Source organism: Pan troglodytes, chromosome 11, assembly GCF_028858775.2.
Source record: "Pan troglodytes isolate AG18354 chromosome 11, NHGRI_mPanTro3-v2.0_pri, whole genome shotgun sequence".
In the NCBI taxonomy this organism is placed as follows: domain Eukaryota; kingdom Metazoa; phylum Chordata; class Mammalia; order Primates; family Hominidae; genus Pan; species Pan troglodytes.
In genome coordinates this window covers 15,615,337-15,636,854 of record NC_072409.2, presented here as the reverse complement: position 1 = coordinate 15,636,854, position 21,518 = coordinate 15,615,337, and the positions used below count along the sequence as shown (strand labels likewise).

Sequence of the window (21,518 nt, the reverse complement as noted above, 5' to 3'; positions counted from 1 at the left end):
ACCACCAACTGTAGTAGTCTGCTCAGCTGCCCTAAAAAAATACCACAAACTGAGTAATGATAGAAATATATCTTGTCACAGTTCTTGAGGCTGGAGGTCCACCAACACCATGGTGCCATAAGGGTTGGTTTCTGGTGAGGGATCTCTTCCTAGCTTGTAGACAGCTGCCTTCTAGCTGCATCCTAGCATGTATCTGCTCTGTGCACATGCAGAGAGCAAGGGAGCTCTGGTGTCTCTTCTTTTAAAGACAGTGGTCTTACTGGATTTGGTCCCCACCCTTATGACTCATTTAACCTTAGTTACCTGCTTCAGTGGCCCTATCTCCAAATACAGTCACTTTGGGGGTTTGGGAATTTGGGCTAGGTTGGGGACGGTTCAGTCCATAACACCAACTATGGGGCAGGCACCCTTCAACTCTTTCCAAGAGCCTCTTTGGATAAACATTATTATTGCCTGTTCATGGGTAAGGCTTCCCAGACAGTGGTAAAATTCTGAGTTCTGAGCTCTGAGTTCCTAGGTTTAAGTTCTGACTTTACTATGTACTAACCGGTTGACCTTGGGCAAATCATTTAACTAAAAAATGAGGACAATAATATAGCTCTGGAGTGGTGAGAATTATCTAAGAAATAAATATAAACTGCTTAGAAGACAGGCATGGTGGCTCTCACCTGTAATCTCAGTACTTTGGGAGTCCAAGGTGGAAAGATTGCTTTAGCCCAGGATGTAGGGAGACCCCCTGAAACTATTACTACAGAATAAAAGATGAAATGCTCCTGATTATTGTAAATACAAAATTGCATGCTGGATTGTGTAAAGACAATGCCAGGTTGGACTGCCAGAACGAGCCAACAGCACGTGATGTGCTTCCCCCTGCAGAGAACCTATGAATGGACGTGCAGTCAGGGAGGTTTCACATCACCAAGATTCCTATCCCAGAAAAGTAGATGTTCATAGCTCTGGGAATGGAATGGAACCCTTGTGGAGAGCCTATAAACGGATGCATGGGGGGCGCCTGTCCATATGGATAAGATAGGGCTATAAATGCCCTCATCCTGCCACGGCTCTTCCAGGCCTCTTTAGGGTTAGGGCATACTCCTTTCTGAGAATTTCTGGTCTAACCGGTTCTCTAGCTTCACGTCCTGTTTCTATGGATTGTTTGTAACCAGCTTTTGTTGCAATTGTTACTGCTGATTAATAGCTTGCTAATCATAGGTTATGGAAAGATTGTGTTTCTGTTTTAAGGCTCTGTTAGAAATTACTGATGCGTGCACTATATTGTAAATTCTTATCTCTGTATACCGTACTTCTACGTACAAATGTACTGTACTTCTACATACAAATGTTATTACTTCATCCCCATGTGACCATCTCACCTCATAATCAAATGACCCTAAATCCCTCACTAACCTACCCCCGCTCTCACTAAACTTAATAATAAATGCTGGTATATCCAGTGCATCGTTGGCACCGCGGGACCAGAAGGCGGTGACCCCCCCTGGACCCAGCTTTCACTATCTTGTATGTGTCTATCATTTCTCAACCTGCCGATCCGCCTGGGAACAAAGAGACAGCCCCGTTGCATTGCAGGCTGCTGGCCAGATCCCGCAATACGAGGAATTTGAGGCTGCAGTGATCTATGGCTGCACCACTGCATTCCAGTCTTGGCAACAGAGCAAGACCCTGTTTCAAAAAACAAAACAAAACAAAAGACTGAAAAACAAAGTGCTTGCTTACTCTCACTATGACAGGTCTAGGGGACACAGGTAGTAAGTCACTGGAGACAAATGGTGGGATTGGGATTTGAAACAAAGATTGTACTCTTAACTAAGAAGCTATGTCTCCTCGAGTCACCCACCTTGCAGCATCTTGGGGCTGGTGGGTGCCGCCTGCCTTCCTGTTCTCTTCTGTCTGTTTTTTTCTCCCCCTTAGTTGACCATGATCTGAAAGTCAAGTGTATATATGTTGTCTTTATCAAATACCATTTTGCTTGATTTGTTACTCATTATTTAAAGTGTGTGTATTTAACATTTTCCCGTTCTCATTCCTAAAAACAAATTCTCTAACATTATTCTTACATGGTGCTACGTATCTCCCTCAGGCCCCTACTCTGCAGTCTGTAGCACAGCGTCCATAATGGGAGCAAAACAATTCATTCCTTCTCCTCTGCTGCCACCGCGTGGCCATTTTGCATTATAACCCGCATTTCTGCAAAGTAACCAGGAGGTAACAACCTCTTTGGCAAGGCTGAGGATTTAACTTGATCTTGTTTGTTACCTGGTTCTCAGTGAGCATAGGTAGTAGACGTCTAATTAAAAATATGTAATATTTATGGAAACATGATATAAGAGATGATCTTCTGCCCTATTGTGGTGAATTCCAGCCTACTCATGTTGCCTTGGGGATTTTCCCCACTGAAGGAGCATATATTAACTGATGCCAGCTCAGATCAGAGATCAGAGATGACAGGACACAGTCCCTGTCCCCAAGGAAATACTAGTCTGGTCTGTAAACAAATCCATTTCAACTTTGGCTACCACACACGCTGAAGACAGAGTTACCCTACAGAAAAGAGAGACAGAGCTATTCAAGTCACCAGGATTTCCCATCTCACACTTCGGAAAAACTTTAAATATTTCTTTAAGTTGAATTAAAATAATAGCATGATGACAACAATAGATAATTTATTGAGACATTTCTATGTGTTAAGCAAGGTGCAAAGTGCGTTCCGAGTATTAACCCATTGACCTCCTTTTTTCTGAGATGGAATCTCAATCTGTTGCCCAGGCTGGAGTGCAGTGGTGCAATCTCAGCTCACTGCAACCTCTGCCTCCCAGGTTCAAGCGATTCTCTTGCCTCAGCCCCCCAAGTAGCTGGGATTACAGGCGTGCGCCACCATGATCAGCTAATTTTTTGTATTCAGTAAAGAGGGGGTTTCACCATTTTGGTCAAGCTGATCTGGAACTCCTGACCTCAGGTGATCCGCCCGCCTCAGCCTCCCAAAGTGCTGGGATTACAGACATGAGCCACCGTGCCCGGCCCCATTGACCTCTTATCCCAACTACTGTTATCCCCCTTGTACAGGTGGGAAAATGGAGGCATGGCTAGTGTTGGATGGACCCAGGTTTTGAGCCCCCATTTTCTTAACCAGTGTTGCCATCACCTGTAGGAAGACATGTCACAGTATGACTGCCTCTCTCTGAAGAGACAGCAAAGACTTAGTAAGGATCCAGAGAGGATGTGAGGTTTGAGCTGAATTTTCAACGATAAATAGGATTTATTTGAGCTGGCAAGGGGAAATTGGTTTTTTGGGGGGGTTTTTTGTTTGTTTGTTTTTTGAGACGGAGTCTCGCTCTGTCGCCCAGGCTGGCGTGCAGTGGCGCGATCTCGGCTCACTGCAAGCTCCGCCTCCCTGATTCACGCCACTCTCCTGCCTCAGCCTCCCAAGTAGCTGAAGCTACAGGCACCCGCTACTACGCCCGGCTAATTTTTTGTTTTCGTATTTTTCGTAGAGACGGGGTTTCACCGTGTTAGCCAGGATGGTCTCGATCTCCTGACCTCGTGATCCGCCCGCCTTGGCCTCCCAAGGTGCTGAGATTACAGGCATGAGCCACCGCGCCCGGCCGGAATTGGGATCTTAAAGCCCTTTTTTAATAAGTGGGATCAGGGTTTTGTAGAGGATGGATAGTTTAAAAAAAAAAAAAAACTGATGACCTCTATGGATCTAAGGAATGTTTGCTAGGTGCCTCACCATGCTAAGAACTTTAGCTCATTGAACACTTTCAGCCACCCTGTGAGATAGTTGCTATGATTATCCTCACTTGGGAGATCACAGCTGAGAGACACCAAGAAATTTAACCACAAGCATTCACAATCCAAAATAAATTCTTGGGGTGGAGGGAATCAATGGGAGTGAGGCTTCTCTGAGAACATAACTTCATATTCTGTTGGCTTTTAAACTGGGTAAATGTTTTATATGCTCAAAAAGGTGGAACCAAAAAGGATATATTGAGAAAAAAAAAAAGCAAACACTAGGTCAAACACAGTGGCTCACGCCTGTAATCCCAGCACTTTGGGAGGCTGAGGCGGGAGGATCGCTTGAGCCCAGGAGCTTGAGGTTGCCGTGAGCTGTGATTGCGCCACTGCACTCCAGCCTGGGCAACAAAGTGAAACGCTGTCTCTTAAAAATGAAATGAAATTAAAATAAAGAAAATCACCTTTATGCATATCCCCAATGTAATAATTTGGTTCAGGCAAGAATGCCAAAACTATTAGGTGAAACGTTATTGCAAGAAGAGGATATTCACACAGTCTCAAAGTATCACAACACAGATTTCTTTCTGCTAACAAAGGGGAAATAATTTTACTATAGGAAGATTTGTCATTCACCACCTTAACCAAGTGATTAAACTTAGCATCATCAAGCTGACATCAGATACTCCCTGACTTATGTAGTAAGAACTACACAACATCACCTCTGGTTGTATTATTGCCAGAAATAAGGAAACAATCTGAGAAGCCAGAAATTGGAGCATTTTTTATGACAGTTGGCCTGGATTCTTTAAAAAGCCTCAGCAGAAGGGTGGCCAGGCTGCCAGGTGGCTGGGCATGATGGACCCAGCTGCCGGTCTAGCCCTTCCTTACGCCCAGGCTTAGACCTATCCCCAGTCACCTAAATGAATAAATGATTAAAAGTCACTGATAAAGCTGGGTGTGGTGGCTCACGCCTGTAACCCCAGCACTGTGGGATGCCTAGGCCGGCAGATCACTTGAGGTCAGGAGTTTGAAGCCAGCCTGGCCAACATAATGAAACCCCATCTCTACTAAAAAAAAAAATACAAAAATTAGCCACATGTGGTGGTGCACACCTGTAATCCCAGCTACTCAGAAGGCTGAGGCAGGGGAATCGCTTGAACCTGGGAGGCAGAGGTTACAATGAGCCGAGATCATGCCACTGCACTCCCAGCCTGGGCATGGGCAACAGAGCAAGACTCCATCTCCACAAAAAAAAAAAAAAGACTGATATGAGCCAGGCATGGTGGCTCACGCCTGTAATCCCTGTACTTTAGGAGGCTGAGGCAGGCGGATGGCTTGAGCTCAGGAGTTCGAGACCAGCCTGGGCAACATAGTGAAGCCCCGTCTCTACAAAAAATACAAAAATTAGCAGGGCACAGTGTTCCACACCTGTAGTCCCAGCTACTCAGCTGACTGAGGTGGGAGGATGGCTTGAGCCAAGGAGGTGGAAATTACAGTGAGCCAAGCTCACACCACTGCACTTCAGCCTGGGCAACAGAGCCAGACCCTGCCTCAAAAACAAATCACTGATATGAGAAACAAGAACAAAGGCAAGGGGACTATACTAGCTTAAGAGACTAAAGTCACAAAAATGAAATGTGTGAACTTGATTGCGTCCTGAATTTTTTTCAAAGAATATTAAAGAAATTTTGGGAACAAATAGAGAAAATTGATATGAACTGTGTTTTAGATATTGTTGAATTACTGTTTATTCTCTTGAGTGTAACAATGGTATTTTGGTTATACAGGATCAAGACCCTTTTCTTAGGAGAGTCAGTGAAGTATTTAGGAGCAAAGTCAAGATGTCTGCAAACTTACATCTCAATAGTTCCGCCAGGCGCGGTGGCTCACGCCTGTAATCCCAGCACTTTGGGAGGCTGAGGCGGGCGGAAAACGAGGTCAGGAGATCAAGACCATCCTGGCTAACATGGTGAAACCCTGTCTCTACTAAAAATACAAAAAATTAGCCGGGTGTGGTGGTGGGTGCCTGTAGTCCCAGCTACTTGGGAGGCTGAGGCAGGAGAATGGTGTGAACCCAGAAGGTGGAGCTTGCAGTGAGTCGAGATCGCGCCACTGCACTCCAGCCTGGGTGACAGTGAGACTCCTTCTCAAAAAAAAAAAAAAAAGTTCCACAGAAAGCAGAGATAAACAAATGCAGCAAAATATCAACTTTTGGTGAAGCCACGTTAAAGATATACAGATGTTAATGGTAATATTCTTTTCATTTTCCTGTAGGTTTCAACGTTTTCCAAATAAAAGATTAATAATTAACTAATACAATGTGAGAGTCTGAAGCAACTGACGAAATCATCTAGCCAGGTGCGTGGCTCACACCTGTAATCCCAGAACTTTGGGAGGCTGAGGCAGGAGGATCGCTTGAGCCCAGGAGTTTGAGACCAGCTTGGGCAACAAAGTGAGACACTCCACTCTACAAAAAATAAAAAATTAGCCAGGCACAGTGGCATGTACCTGTAGTCCCAGCTACTCGGCAGACAGAGGCAGGAGGATCTCTTGAGCCCAACGGTTCAAGATTACAATGAGCTGTGATTGCGCCACTGCACTCCAGCCTGGGTAACAGAGCAAGACCCTGTCCCGAGGGGGAGGAAAAAAAAAAAAAAAGATCATCTAGTTCAACTCCTCACTTTACAAATGGGGAAATGAGGCCCAGGAGAGGAAGAGATGTATCTGAGGGCACTTAACTAGTTACTGAAAGAGCCAGAGTCCACATTAACTATTCTCCCTATTGCTGTCACTTGTAGTGGGACACGGGTGGCAGTGTGTGGAGGAAGGAGCCTAAGAGATGGATTTTGGGAGGGAGGACTCTCTGGAGTCATGGTAGGAAGGAGATGCCCCTCAACAGGGGCACATTGTGGGTCACTGCCACAGCTGAGACAGGAGGAGATTCTGGCCTGAAACACAGGCAGAACTGAGAGACCCAAGGCTCCATCAGCTCAACTCCTTTTCGCTCTTTAAATTCTCTTCTTGGCCGGTCGCGGTGGCTCACACCTGCAATCCCAACACTTTGGGAGGCCGAGGCAGCCAGATCACCTGAGGTCAGGAGTTCGAGACCATCCTGGCCAACATGGTAAAAACCTGTCTCTATTAAAAATTTAAAAATTAGCCTGGTATGGTGGCACGTACCTGTAGTCCCAGCTACTCAGGAGGCTGAGGCAGGAGAATCGCTTGAACCCGGGAGGCAGAGATTGCAGTGAGTTGAGATCACGCCACTGCACTCCTGCCTGGGTGACAGAGTGAGGCTCTGACTCAAAAAAATAAATAAAAATAATGAAATAAATAAATGAGTAAAAATAAATTATCTTTATTTTCTTCCTCTATTCTCTCCACTGTCTTTCAATATTTCTATTTTATTGTCACTTGATCAGTTTGCTTTCTCCATCAAGAATATGACATCAGGAAAATAGTACAAATGTTGGAACTTCACAAACCTGATTTTAATCCTGCCCTGCCCACTAGCTGTATAAGTTGAAATGTCACTTAACTCTGCTAAGTCTTGGTTTCTACACCTTTGAAAAGTTACTACTTCCTACTTTGAAAAGATGTGTCATTCAATGAGTCAATGTGTTCATTCTTAAATGTTTATTCATCTTTTGCCAAGTGCCAAGCACAGTGTGGGCACTAGACCAATAAAAACACTTCTGTGTGTTCCAGGTACTTTATATTAATTGATTCATGTTACTATCAGCATTTCACAGATGAGGAAACTGAGGCATGGAGGGATTCAGCATCTTGCTTCCAAAGGTAGTATCAGCCTGTGCCTAGAGACCAAGCCCTTACTCTATGCCAGTGGTCCCCAACCTTTTTGGCACCAGGGAACGGTTTCCTGGAAAACAATTTTTCCACAGACTGGGGGGAGTTTCAGGATGATTCAAGCACATTGCATTTATCGTACACTTTATTTCTATTATTATTACATTGCAATACATAACAATTATACAACTCACCATAATGTAGAATCAGTGGGAGCCCTGAGCTTGTTTTCCTACAACTATACGGTCCCATCTGAGGGTGACGGGGAACAGTGACAGATCGGCAGGTGCTGGATTCTCATAAGCAGCGGACAACCTACATCCCTCGCGTGGGCAGTTCACAATAGGGTTCGCACTCCTATGAGAATCTAATGCCACCGCTGATCTAACAGGAGGTGGGGCTCAGGCAGTAACGGAAGCAATGGGAAGCAGCTGTAAAAACAGATGAAGCTTAGCTTGCTGGCCCGCCGCTCACTTCCTGCTGTGCAGCCTGGTTCCTAACAGGCCACAGACCGATACTGATCTGTGGCCCAGGGGCTGGGGACCGCTGCTCTATGCCATACATGAGGAAGAAAACAAAGTCCGTGCCTTCCTGAGACTTTCATTCCAAACGTGAAATCTGGAAGACTCTGGGACAGTTTGTGATAGACAAATGGTTCCTCTTTCCTTCCCCCAATTCCATGGCTAAAAGGGAGAATCACAAAATAAAACAGGAGAGAGGCGATCTGAGAGCTACCCCATTTCAACTCCTTCCCTGTTTTAATAAGGAAACCAAGAGCAGTGAGCACTTGTTCTGTCACAGGTGCACTCACTCACCTTAATCCATAGGTCCATGACTCTCAAACTTGAACAAGCTTCAGAATCACCTACAGGGCTCGTGAAAATAGTTTGCCTAGTCATTCCCAGAATTCCTGATTCAGGAGGTCTAGGGTGAAGCCCGAGAATTTGCATTTCTGACAAGTTCCCAGGTGATGCTGAGGCCGCCACTGCTGCTGGTGCTGCCCCAGGTACCACACATGAGAACCACTGTCACAGAACAACTCCACAAAACAGGTTATTTTTGTTCCCATTTTACAGATGAGGAAACTGAGCATCAGGAAGGGTAGGTTTCTTACCAGAAAGAAGCTACACCACTAGACTGCCAGACAGGATTTCAACCCAGATCTGCTTGACTCTAAAGCCCATGCTGCTTCCACGACACCAAAGTTAAGAGATCTAACATTCTCGGCCCGATGCGGTGGCTCATGCCTGTAATCCCAGCACTTTGGGAGGCCGAGGCAGGTGATCACCTGAGGTCAGGAGTTCGAGACCAGCCTGGCTAACATGGTGAAACCCCATCTCTACTAAAAATACAAAAATTAGCCAGGCATGGTGGCAGGCACCTGTAATCCCAGCTACTCAGGAGGCTGAGGCAGGAGAATCGCTTGAATCCAGGAGGCAGAGGTTGCAGTAACCTGAGATTGTGCCACTGTACTCCAGCCTGGGCAACAGACTGAGACACCATCTCCAAAAAAAAAGTCTAGGATTTCTCCATTGCCATTACATGTCTACTTTTTTTTTTTTTTTTGAGACAGGGTCTCTGTCACCCAGGTTGGAGTGCAATCATGGTTCACTGCAGCCTTGATCTCCCAGGCTCAAGAGATCCTCCTGACTAAGCCTCCCAAGTAGCTGGGACTAGAGGTACAACAACGTGCCCAGCTAATTTTTTCTATTTTTTGTAGAGATGAGGTCTCACTATGTCTGCCTCAGCCTCCCAAAGTGCTAGAACTACAGGCATGAACCACCACACCCAGCCCTACTGTATTTTAGAACTTCTATTCTTGAAAAGCAAAGTCAAGTTCCCTGTAAGTGCATAATATATTCTCATTTTCAATGAGAACAGAAGATGGTTTGTAAAAGCTATTTTTAAGTGTCCCTATTTGCCCAGTAATTCCTCTTCTAGAAATCTATGAGAATAATTCAAAATATAGCCCAAAACACAAAGGCATTAAGTGTTCAGCAAAACACTGAGAATCTAAATAACCAATATAAAGAGATTGGTTAGGCCGTGCAGCGTGCTCACGCCTGTAATCCCGGCACTTTAGGAGGCCGAGGCGGGCAGATTACCTGAGGTCAGGAGCTTGAGACCAGTCTGGCCAACATGGTGAAACCCCGTCTCTAGTAAAAATACAAAAATTAGCCAGGCGTGATGGCATGTGCCTGTAGTCCCAGCTACTCAGGGGGCTGAGGCAGGAGAACTGCTTGAACCCAGGAGGTGGAGGTTGCAGTGAGCCGAGATCACGCTATTGTACTCCAGCCTGGGTGACAGAGCAAGACTCCATCTCAAAGAAAACAAACAAAATAAATAAATAAAAATAAAGAGACTGGTTAAATAAATTATTGTATATCCAAATGATGAAATATTATGAAGCCACTGAAAATTATTTATTTAGAATGTTTGAAACATCAAAGTATTTATGATACAACACTAAATAAGGAAGAGCACAGAACTAAATTCAGTAAGTATTCAATGTTTATAAAAATATTGAAAAAAGACTGAAAGGAAATAAGCTAGACTAACAATAGTTCCCTGCTTCTAATAATTTTCAATACATTCCACCCTTTCTACTACAACGAGCTTTCTTAGTCAAAAAAAAAAATGCACTCTGTTTGTTGACTAAATACTTTCAAGACTCTTTTACAGTTAGTCAATTCCTGAAAAGCCAGGAAAATCAAAATTGTGAATTTTAAGGCTAATATTTAATTCCAGATTACATTTCCCCTGACCCTACAATATACATTTTTAAAGTTAAAAAAAAAAGGAAAAAAACACAAACGATAATTATTATAAATACATAGAAAAAAAGGCTATAAAAATGACTAGAAATATGACAAAAGGGATTAATTTTGGTTGGTGGAATTATATGGCTTTTAAGTCTTAACAGTGTTTATTACATTTTCTACAATGAACATCTATCACTTTTGTAATTTAAAAAAAGTATTTGCTATCTTTCTTTTTAAGAGACAACCATCAAGCAAATTATATCACATCTATACGATGGAATATTAATAGACATTTTTAAAAAGTTGTAGAATATTTAATAATATAAAAAAAGGTCTGATATATTATTAGCTGACCATACTATAGAACAGTATGTTCAGAATGATCCCATCGTTTTGTTTAAAAACAAACAAAATATCCATGTATACACAGAAAACACCTTGGCAGGAAACAGACCAAAATATTAATAGTGTTTTATTCTGGGTAGTAGGATTAGAGATTATTTTAATTTTCTTATTTTTGCTTCTGTTTTGGTCAATTTTCCTCTACTGAATATGAATTACTTTTCCAATATGAAAAAAAAAAAAGTTTTAAAAAAAATCTAGGTTAAACAAAAAGTTACCTTGTTAAACAAAAAAGAGACAAAGACAAGCAGGGGCATCTTACTGAAAGAACTTCCTTTACAAAGATTTCCAGCCCCACTCCAGCTCTAATGTTTAAATCCATAAACTACTTGTCTTCTAACATCACCAGGTCAGTAAGCATCCACCCTTCCTGCTGTTCCAGACTTAGTCATGCTGGAGGAAGACACGAAATCCAGCAGCAGAGGCCACCCCTCAGGACTGGGTGCGGTGGCTCACCCCTTTAAACAAGACCCTGGTGGGGAAAAAAAAAAATCTAACCACCGTCTAAAGCTATGGAACTGATTACAAGTAAATATAATTTACAATCATTTGATTAAGAAAATGCACTATTTACGTTGCAAATAACACACTACCTACAGAATTATACTCTCAGACTTGGCAGAGACCTCTGAGATCATCTGAAGACAATTTCCAAGACACCGTCTTTAGGATGCTTTGTAAATATTGACTGGAAACAATAACAGAGATGTCACGCCACAGAATCTTAAGTAAACAGTTCAAAAGCCTGGCTTCCTGTTTATACAATTGTAAGTCACCTTATTGCTAGCTACAAGGTTATTCAGCATTCTGATTTAATCTAAGAACTCCTTGATTTTATGCATAATAAAAGGGACTACAAAGAACAGCTGAAAAGCCAGAAGACAAAGAAGGAACAAAAATAAACAATGACGCATATTCCAACCCAAACAATGAGAAATCTATGCAACTAGACTATCAGTTCAATCTATTTCCAGGTCGCTATCCTCACTGTGACACGTGGCAGAGTTACGCACAGATGTCAGCACCAAGACTTCCTTTTCTGGGAGTAATCCAAATTCCTGGAGAAAAGCTTCAAGGTCCACAGCAAAGAAATCATCCCCCAGCTGGTCAGTAACACGAACAAAATTGCCGATCAATTCACCCCCCTTATAGATCAGCAGGGCAGGAAGGGCATTCCTGGTGAACCGACTGCTGGCGCCAATAACTGAGCTCTTCACCCTGCAGAACTTGACAGCTGGGTACTCTGCGGCAAGGCAGATCATGCAACCATTCATGGCTTCGGTCCCTGGAATGCCATCCTCATAAATATGAACCATGATGACAATGCTTTTCTGTTCTTTATCAATCATGTCTAAAAACCCTTCTCCACTGGAGATCTCAAAAACCTGCTTGAATTGGGGCCCCTTGTGAAGCTGCTGCCGCATCTCTTCCATTCGCTGCTTCCGGTACTGCTGCAGAAACTCTTCATCATCTTGGTCCTCATTCATCATGGCAAACTCCTTCAGAGTCATCTGCAGGCGGACCAGCAAGTGAGCATAAATATGAAAACTGAACACTCGTGATAACAGTTAATATGGGCCGGGCGCGGTGGCTCACGCCTGTAATCCTAGCACTTTGGGAGGCTGGGATGAGCGGATCACTTGAGGTCAGGAGTTCAAGACCAGCCTGGCCAACATGGCAAAGCCTCATCTCTCCTTAAAAAAAAAAAAAAAAAAAAAAGTTAGCAGGGCATGGTGGTGTGCACCTGTGGTCCCAGCTACACAGGAGGCTGAGGCACAACAAGAATCACTTGAACCTGGGAGGCGGAGGTTGCAGTGAGCCAAGATCACACCACTGCACTCCAGCCTGGGCGACAGGGTGATACCCTGTCTCCAAAAAAATAAAAAATAAATAAAACAGTTAACATGTACTACATGCTGATAATATATAAGGCACCATGCTAAGTACTTTCATGCATTATATCTCACTGAATTCCATAACTCCATCAGGAAGGGACTTTTAATAGCCCCGCTTTATAAATGAGGTTCCAAAACTTGACATTATTTGAACAAGTTCACCCAGTAAGCATAAGACCAGTACTCAAACTAGATTTTAAAAACCCATGTTTTTAACTACAATATCACATTTCCTCTCAATCCAAATAGGCAGCATCATATAATCTCACTTCATGAGCTTGTTTCTTTTTGTCAGTCTTGACAATATTTTATCTACTTTTTTTTTTTTTGGAAAGATAACAAGACATTACAGAATTTTAGAAAAAACTCTCATAACCCCTGCCCCACACCATCCCCAAACACACACACACACACAGAGTCATATGGACTCTAAAAATTATTTTTATTACTAGTCATACTAAAATAGTTTCGCTTTTATAGCAGCAGCTGTGGGTGTACCAATTAAGCCATAACCTGCTTTCGAGACTTAGCACGATTATAAGTATTTCCTCATGTTTCCAAATATTTTTATGAAATTATATATGTGTCACTTTGCTTAATCACTTCCCTAATTCTGCCAGACAGTTTCCAGTTCTGTTCTATTGCAGATAAATCAGCAGGACAGGAACAGCCTCTCACAAGACTGATCCATGTGATGATATGATGTTGCCTCATTCTGGCCTCTCACCTCAGTATCAGGAAGCAGCTGTGAGCAGCAGGCACAATGCCCAAGAGACAGTTTAAGCTACGAAAGCATCTTTCCCCTGCCCCGGTGCAGCAAGACAACCTCGCTCCTCTCATAAAACCTAACTCTGCCTAATGTTGCATAGATTAGGGAACAGGGAGTGGGAGATCACACTAGATCAGAACACGTTGTTACTTTATCATAACCAGCAACAATCTGAGTTCACTATTTTACTTATTGACAATTTTCCTCCCATCTCGCAGCCCTCCACTTCAACTCAGTCTACCAGAGTGGCTTCTTCTGACCTATTGAAGTCTTTGGCTAAGTGTAATGTCCTAAAATCAGCCTCCTGGTCAAGGTGAATGATTCCCAGCTTAATCCTCTTATCTGCTCCCTGATCCTGTGTGGTATTTTAGCTTTGGGCCGTAACTAAATGATCTCAGGCACTCACAGACATTCGTCCACACTCAGAGGGCATCCAGAGAAACAGTGAATCCCTTTTAATACTGATAGGATAAGAGGCCATCAGGGGCCGGGCACCACGGCTCACGCCTGTAATCCTAGCACTTTGGGAGGCTATGGTGGGAGGGTCCCTTGACCTTAGGAGTTCTGAGACCAGCCTGGGCAACATAGACCCTGTCTCTATTTAAAAAAAAAAAAAAAAAAAAAGGCCATCAGGTGCCTACTTCAAAATATCTTCCAGAGTATCTGTTTGCTAATTATAATGCCTCCTTAGAATAAATTCTCATGAATAGACTTCAGATGAAATAGCAACATCATGGAAGAAACAGGAGTATTTGGGTTAGAACCGTAGCGCCTACTAGAATTTACCAGTTGCATTGCCCTGAACAAGCCTCTAATGCCCTCTAAGCATTGCTTCCATTATCTGTAAGAAGGGGATAATACCACCACCCTAAGAGGGTTATTTCTGGCCCAAGATAAAACCTCAATAAAAGAAGGGAAACTAAAATTTACTGAGCACTTTCAATGGGCCAGACACTGTGAGGGGCATATTAACAACACAGCCCTGTACGGGGAGGATACATCATTTAACCATTGAAACACCAGATTCAGAAGGGAAGAGACTCTCCCACAGTCACTAGTAGCAGAACTGAGATTCAAAGCTGGGTGGCTTTGAGTTTTGACAGGGCTCTATGATTTCTCCTGCACTGCACAACTTCTTGGAGGTCAAATCAAGCATCCTCCACCTCTTGAATCACTCACCCAGCTCTAGCACAGCCACAGCAGACTCTAAGAAAAGCCTGGGTACTGCTAATTACCTTCCCACTGATCTTCTCCTGGAGGTCTTTCTGTTTCTGTTGCTCCTCCTCTTCATCCAGATGGGACCTGCAAGTCATTGACAGCTTCTTGATCAGCCTTTCCATCTCCCGGCACTGCTCCTCCCTCTGCTCTGTCTCCAACTGCTTGAAGCGGCGCCAGTCATTGATCACACCTTTTGGGCCTGAGTAGGGTGAACACGGATGTGACCAAGGAGAATGGGCAGGGAATTATGGACCAGCTGACAGCTGTAGGTAGGAGTTCACATCTGCCTGAAGCTTGCTCCATCTACTGCACAATTATCATAGGGACTCTGTGTACTCTGCCACAGGGCAGAGTGGCCTATACACAATGATGTACTCTGCAACAAGGGCCAAGCTAATGCCCAACATTAGGAGATGAGTTTAAAAAATTATCATCTACCTACTCAAAGGAAAATAAAGCAACTCTTAGAGTAAAGGAGCTCTGTGTTTCCTGCCAGTAAAGGTATTCCAAATATATGAGGTTATTACAAAAGCAAAATTTAGAATATCATGGTACAATCCTCTAGTTTCTATTAAAAAAGACCTGTATGTATATACATAATTTACGTACATAGATATGCATACATGTTTGTGTATACACTTGTGTGTTTATAGAAAAAGAGCTTGCAGGATATGTAAACTGTTAACAGTGGTTGTCTCCAGGTAGTAGGATCTAAGCAACTGGTGAGAGAGATCTTTTACTTTTTTCTTTCTGTACTTCTATATTATCTGAATTTTTTTTTTTTTTTTTGAGATTGAGTCTTGCTCTGCGGCCCAGGCTGGGGTGCAATGGCGCGATCTCGGCTCACTGCAACCTCCACCTCCCAGGTTCAAGCAATCCCCCTGCCTCAGCTTCCCGAGCAGCTGGGACTACAGGCATGCGCCACCATGCCCAGCTAATATTTGTATTTTTAGTAGAGACAGGGTTTCACCATGTTGGCCAGGATGGTGTCCAACTCCTGACCTCAGGTGATCCGCCCGCCTCGGCCTCCCAAAGTGCTATGGGATGATGGGCATGAGCCACCGCATCTGGCCTCTGAATTTTTTATAACAATTTTTTTATAACAAGATTGTAATACAACCTGTTCTGTTATTCCAGCTACCCTTAACCCGTCAAGCCCTGTGCTGCCGAAGGACTTATATGTCCTTGCACCTTGCTATGTGACTTGTGGTACCTCCTGTGGGATGAGTACATACATCCCCAGCCCATTGAGGCTGGGCTTGACTATGCGACTTGCTGGCCAATGGGATTGTGAGCAAATATGAAGTATGCCATGTCTGAGCAAAACAAAAAGTATGCTGTGTATGAGCCATTCCACGTTTCCAACAGCTCCTCTCTTGCTCTCTATGCTTCGCCATGAAAACGGTGTGTCCTAAATAGAGGGACACAGCCGAACTGAGGCTGTTATTCTTTCAGCCTAGCTCCTAGATGAAAGAACATATGAAACATAAGCAGGGCTGCCATTGACCTACAGGCTGCATGTAACGTGAATGAGAAATAAACCTTTGTTGTCATAAGCCACTAAAGCTTTGGAGTCTTTTGGTTTCACAGAAAAAAAATATACAAATCTATATGAAGACAACTTTAAAATGCTCCCAAAAAATACTTGAAAGACTTGAATAAATGGAAAAGCAATACCATGTTCCTGAACAGACATACTCAACATCACAAAAGTGCCAATGATCCCTAAATTAATCTATATATTTAATGCATTCCCAATGAAAATACATGAACACACATATGTGTCCGGCTCCTAAATTTCCTTTGGAAAAAATAAAGCAAAAGTTAATTGAAGAGGGTCTAGCCTCACCAAATACTAAAATATAACACTACAATAATTAAAAACAGTATGACATAGCCCAGTAAAAGACAAATCAATGGAAGAGACCACATAGTACAGCTAAAGTCCCAACATAAACAGAGAAATTCAGTACATAATAAAAGTGACATCTCAAGATAATAAAGATGGCTTATTCACTAAGCAGTACTGAAACAACTGAGTAGCAATATAAAAAAAATTAAACTGGAGCCCTGCTGCACCCTGCATCAAAGTGAATTCCACATGAATCAATATTTAAGTGTAAAAAATGAAATCACAAAAATACTAATGAAAAGTATAGGAGAACCTTTTTTTTTTTTTTTTTTTTTTGGAGACAGAGTCTCACTCTGTTGCCCAGGCTGGAGTACAGTGGCATGATCTTGGCTCACTGCAACCTCTGCCTCCAGGGTTCAAGCAATTCTCCTTCCTCAGCCTCCCAAGTAGCTGGGCCTACAGCCGCATGCCCCCACACCTGGCTAACTTTTTGTATTTTAGTAGAGACAGGATTTCACTGTGTTGCCCAGGCTGGTCTCAAACTCCTGAGCTCAGGCAGTCCACCCGCCTCAACCTCCCAAAGTGCTAGGATTACAGGTGTGAGCCACTGTGCTCAGCCAGGAGAACCTTTTTATACAGCAAAGTGAGGCCCTTTATAAAGTAGGGTGAAGAAACGCCTTTTAAGTAAAATGCAAAATTAAGAAACTATAAAATACTTTTAAGTACATAAAAATAAAATTTTTCATCCAGGAAAAGAACAAAAGAATATAAAGTCAAAAGACAACAACAAACTGAAAGAAATATTTACCACTCATATCACAGATTAATTTCCTTTATAGCTCCCCAAGAAGAAAAAAACCACCTAATTTTTTAAATGAGCAAAGGATATAAAAATCTCTCTTAAAATTATGAAAAGAAGTTTAGGTTCCCTCTTAAAAATAAATATGGGCCCAGTGCATTGGTTCATGCCTATGGGACGCTGAGGCAGATGATCGCTTGAGGCCAGCAGTGTGAGGCCAGCCTGGGCAACAAAGTGAGACCCCATCTCTACAAAAAATAAAGAAATAAATTAGCTGGGCACGGTGGCAAGCGCCTGTGGTCCCAGCTACATGTGGTCCCAGCTTTTTAAGAGAGGAACCTCATGGAAGCTGAGGCAGAAGGATCATTTGAGCTCAGGAAGTTGAGGCTGCAGTGAGCCATTATGGCACCAAGGCACTCCAGCCTGAGCAACAAGGTGAGAACTTGTCTTAAAAAACAAAACAACAAAACAAAACAAAAAAAGGTGGTGGGGGCGGAAATAAACCTACAATGAATTACTACAATAGCAAAGATCAAGGAGTTTCATAACACAGTAGGAGGTCAAGTGTACGGAGAAACACAGATTGCTGATTAAACTATAAATTACTGCCACCTCAACTCAACTGACAGCAATTTGACAATATTAAAATGTACAAGTGTAAATATGCCATTTTTAGGAATTTGCACTACCCATATACTCATACTTGTGATTTACGAGATATCAAACTGTTAATACGAGATGCAGGATTCAAATCCAGGCCAGTCTGTGTTCATTACCATGCTGCTATGCACATACATTTGTATTGTGCACTAAAAGGCTAGAAGCACACATAATGAAAAGACTAGGTTACCTCTGAAAGTGGGACCAGAGTTAAAAGTGATCAGGAGAATTAATTTATTAATATGTATTTAATTAATATGTATTTAATGTACATTTTTTAAGCCTGTTCCCAGAGCCCAGGGTTTCTCAGTACCTGTGTTAACTGAGATGCCTTCGCCTGCCAGCTCAGCCTCTGCAGGCACAGAACTGCTGGCTGGGGCACCTCTGCCTCGGTCCTTGTCCTCGTGGTCACTGTCCTCATCCTCACTGCTGCTGTAGTAGTACTGCAGTTTCTCCCCCAGCAACTTATCATCAAGGGTGGTCATGGTGTCTGGAAAAAGAAAGCATATCAGGTTCTTTGCTGATTTGAGCCAGACAGACATGAATCTGAAGCATAGGGGGCTCGCCTGTGCTGAGATCCTACAATTTCCAGGACACTAAAGTGATTATTTTCATAACCAAAATCTTAACAAATCCCTACCGTTACCCTGTGTGTTAGGGCTTATCACACTCTTTAACAGAAGGTAAAACTGAAGCTCAGATAAAGGAAGAGTCTTCACCAAGCTTAACAGCGAATGACGGAGCTGGGACCAGACCCCCGGATTCCTGACTCCAAGAGCCTGAGGTATAAATTACTCTAGTCTGAGTTAAGTGTACAAGCCACCTGCACTGGCTTGGAGGAATCTACTGACTAGTGGTTTTATCTGTGCTTTTAGTTTTCCCACCAGCTAAGACTGCTGCCTAATTGAAAAATTGGGTAAGTATCCTCAGGAAAAACCCCAAAAAGAGGCATCAAGAGTACAATGCTGAGTCACTATTTGTCTAGGCAATCACTCTCTGTCACCAGCCTTCAACTTCCCAGACAACACCCTGAGGGCTTGGATGGATGGTCTCTGAAACGCTACCTATTCTGACAGTTTAAAAGAAGGGCCCATACAAAGATTTTAATAACTCCCAAGGGTTTAAAGGACTATGATGGCCGGGCTTGCGCAGGTAATCCCAGCACTTAGGGAGGCCGAGGCGGGAGGATCACTTGAGACCAGGTATTCGAGACCAGCCTGGCTAACATGGTGAAACTCTTGTCTCTACTAGTAAAAGCAAACAAACAAACAAACAAAAATTAGCCAGGTGTGGTGGCGGGTGTCTGTTTTCCCAGCTACTCAGGAGGCTGAGGCACGAGAATCTCTTGAATTCAGGAGGCGGAGGTTGCAGTGAGCCGAGATCACGCCACTGCACTCCAGCCTGGGAGACAGAGCGAGACTCTGTTTCAAAAAAAAAAAAAAAAACTAAAAATATAAAGGACCAGGCTTCTGCATCAGAAGTAGCCAAGGGCATTCTGATGAAAAGATGCAGCTTAGCCCCCAGAGGCCTGCTTGAGAATTCAGCAGGAATGCGGCTGCCTTAAAGACTTATCACCGGGCCTATCATACTCCATTTACAAAGTGACTCTCTCCCACCGGGCAAGGAGTTCTTGAACGTAGGGACCTCTAGTCACTACCTCTATCCCCAACGCCCAGCACAAGGCCGCTGCACAATTTGCTAAACTCGCAGCCTGGGTCAACGGGAGAATCGGAGAACTCCAGCAGTCAGATGCAAAGGAGACAGGGATCATGGAGAGACAGGTGGAGGTGCCAGGAAGGAACAAAACCAAACTTAAGGCCCAGGAATGGGCCAAGCGGGGGACACAGCAGCGGCGGAGGGGAGGGAAGGAGTTGCGCTCCTAAAGGAGGGACCGCTGCGGGGAGGAGACGAGGGCGGGCCCCCTGGAGACGCGAGCAGAGAAGGCGGGGCCCCCGGACGGGAAGCAGAGGGGTGTGTGGAGCTTTTGGGGGAAGGCTGGAAGGGCCCGGGGGAGGCGGGGCCAGAGGAGGAAAGCGGACGAGGAAGACGCGGAGAACTTGGGGGTCGAGACAGAGCGAAGAAGGGGCAGTTTTACCCAAGCTCGCCAACCCCACTCCCTCCCGTAGTCCGCGGCTGCTGCCGCTTCCCGGTGGACCCCAATGCAGTTACCTGCCCTAGCTCGCCCCGGATCCCTTTGGGCCAGCAGCTCCGGGCGCCGGAAGGAATGGAGCACTTTCTTAAGAGGAAGAGCAGTGGGTCAGCGCCCAGCGCCCTGAGCGCTAAAGAGAAAAGCCGCTGAAGCCCGACAGCGCGGACCAATGAGGCGGCCTTCCTGCGTCGTGGCGGACGCGCATTGTCCAATCAGAAGCCGCTACTCCCAGCTGAGGGGCAGGGGAGACGCTACGGGTCCTACCTTGGAACAAAACACCTCGACAACAACGCTCTCCTAATTGCTTTGTTTTGGTTTTAATCTGCACAACGAAAAAGTGAATTGTATGACCCAGCGTCAAGCAATAAGAAAAATGTATTCACAGGCCGGGCGCGGTGGCTCACGCCTGTAATGCCAGCACTTTAGGAGGCCGAGGCGGGCGGATCACTTAAGGTCAGGAGTTCAAGACCAGCCTGGCCAACACGTTGAAACCCCGTCTCTACTAAAAATACAAAAATTAGCCGGGCGTGGTGGCCGACGCCTGTAATCCAAGCTACTCGGGAGGCTGAGGCAGGAGAATCGCTTAAACCCAGGAGGCAGAAGTTGAAGTGGGCCGAGATCGCGCCACTGCACCCCAGCCTGGGCGACAGAGCGAGACTGTCTCAAAAAAAAAAGAAAGAAAGAAAAGAAAAATGTATTCACTTCCCTTCGAAGTTTCCGAAGCCATTCAAAATGTGTTTTTTATTGGTTCTTCATCGCATCACGTCTATTAGACGGAAAAGTGACTCAGAGACGTCCGGTAATTTGCCCGAGAGCACAAATCCCTCAAGTACAGGGCGTAGATTAAAATATATATATATATATATATTTTTTTTTTTTTTGACGGAGTTTCGCTCTTCTTGCCCAGGCTGGAGTGCAGTGACGCGATCTCGGCTCACTGCAACCTCCGCCTCACAGTTTCAAACAATTCTCCTGCCTCAGCCTCCTGAGTAGCACACGCTCCTGATTACAGGCATGCGCCACCACCCCGCCTAATTTTTGTATTTTTAGTAGAGACGGGGTTTCACCATGTTGGTCAGGCTGGTGTCGAACCCCTGACCACATGATCCGCCCACCTTGGCCTCTCAAAGTGCTGGGATTACAGGCGTGAGCCACACTGCACCCAGCCTAAACGTTTTTTGTATTAATGAAGAGAAAACCAGTAAAGATAAGAACCACTTCCTTATATAATAGTCAGATTCTCTCTGTCTCTCTCATTTGTTTTCAAATTTTAAAAGTGGTATCTTGGCCGGTGCAGTGGCTCACACCTATAAACCCAGCACTTTGGGAGGCTGAAGCAGGCAGATCACCTGAGGTCAGGAGTTTGAGATCAGCCTGGCCGGTGAAACCCTGTCTCTACTAAAAATATAAAAATTAGCTGGGCATGGTGGCATGCACCTGTAATCCCAGCTA

At 44.2% G+C, this 21,518-nt stretch overlaps 2 protein-coding genes across 2 annotated transcripts in view; both read right to left on the bottom strand.

Annotated features, from left to right (window-relative positions):
- Window positions 1–1,940, bottom strand: part of OR1L8 (olfactory receptor family 1 subfamily L member 8) — a 265,279-nt gene extending 263,339 nt beyond the window's left edge. Inside the window, exon 1 of the mRNA XM_063787254.1 lies at window positions 1,856–1,940. The gene's annotated coding sequence lies outside the window, so the exon portion shown is untranslated. The remainder of the gene's footprint in view (window positions 1–1,855) is intronic.
- An 8,021-nt stretch (window positions 1,941–9,961) lies between these two features.
- On the bottom strand, window positions 9,962–20,300 carry PDCL (phosducin like). The gene is made up of 4 exons (XM_528422.7): window positions 20,087–20,300; window positions 18,231–18,407; window positions 14,624–14,805; window positions 9,962–12,235 (listed from the first exon to the last, which is right to left on the bottom strand). The coding sequence occupies exons 2-4, from the start codon at window positions 18,400–18,402 to the stop codon at window positions 11,684–11,686; spliced, it is 906 nt and encodes a 301-aa protein (XP_528422.1). The 5' UTR covers window positions 18,403–18,407; window positions 20,087–20,300; the 3' UTR covers window positions 9,962–11,683.
- Between the last annotated feature and the right edge of the window lie 1,218 nt (window positions 20,301–21,518).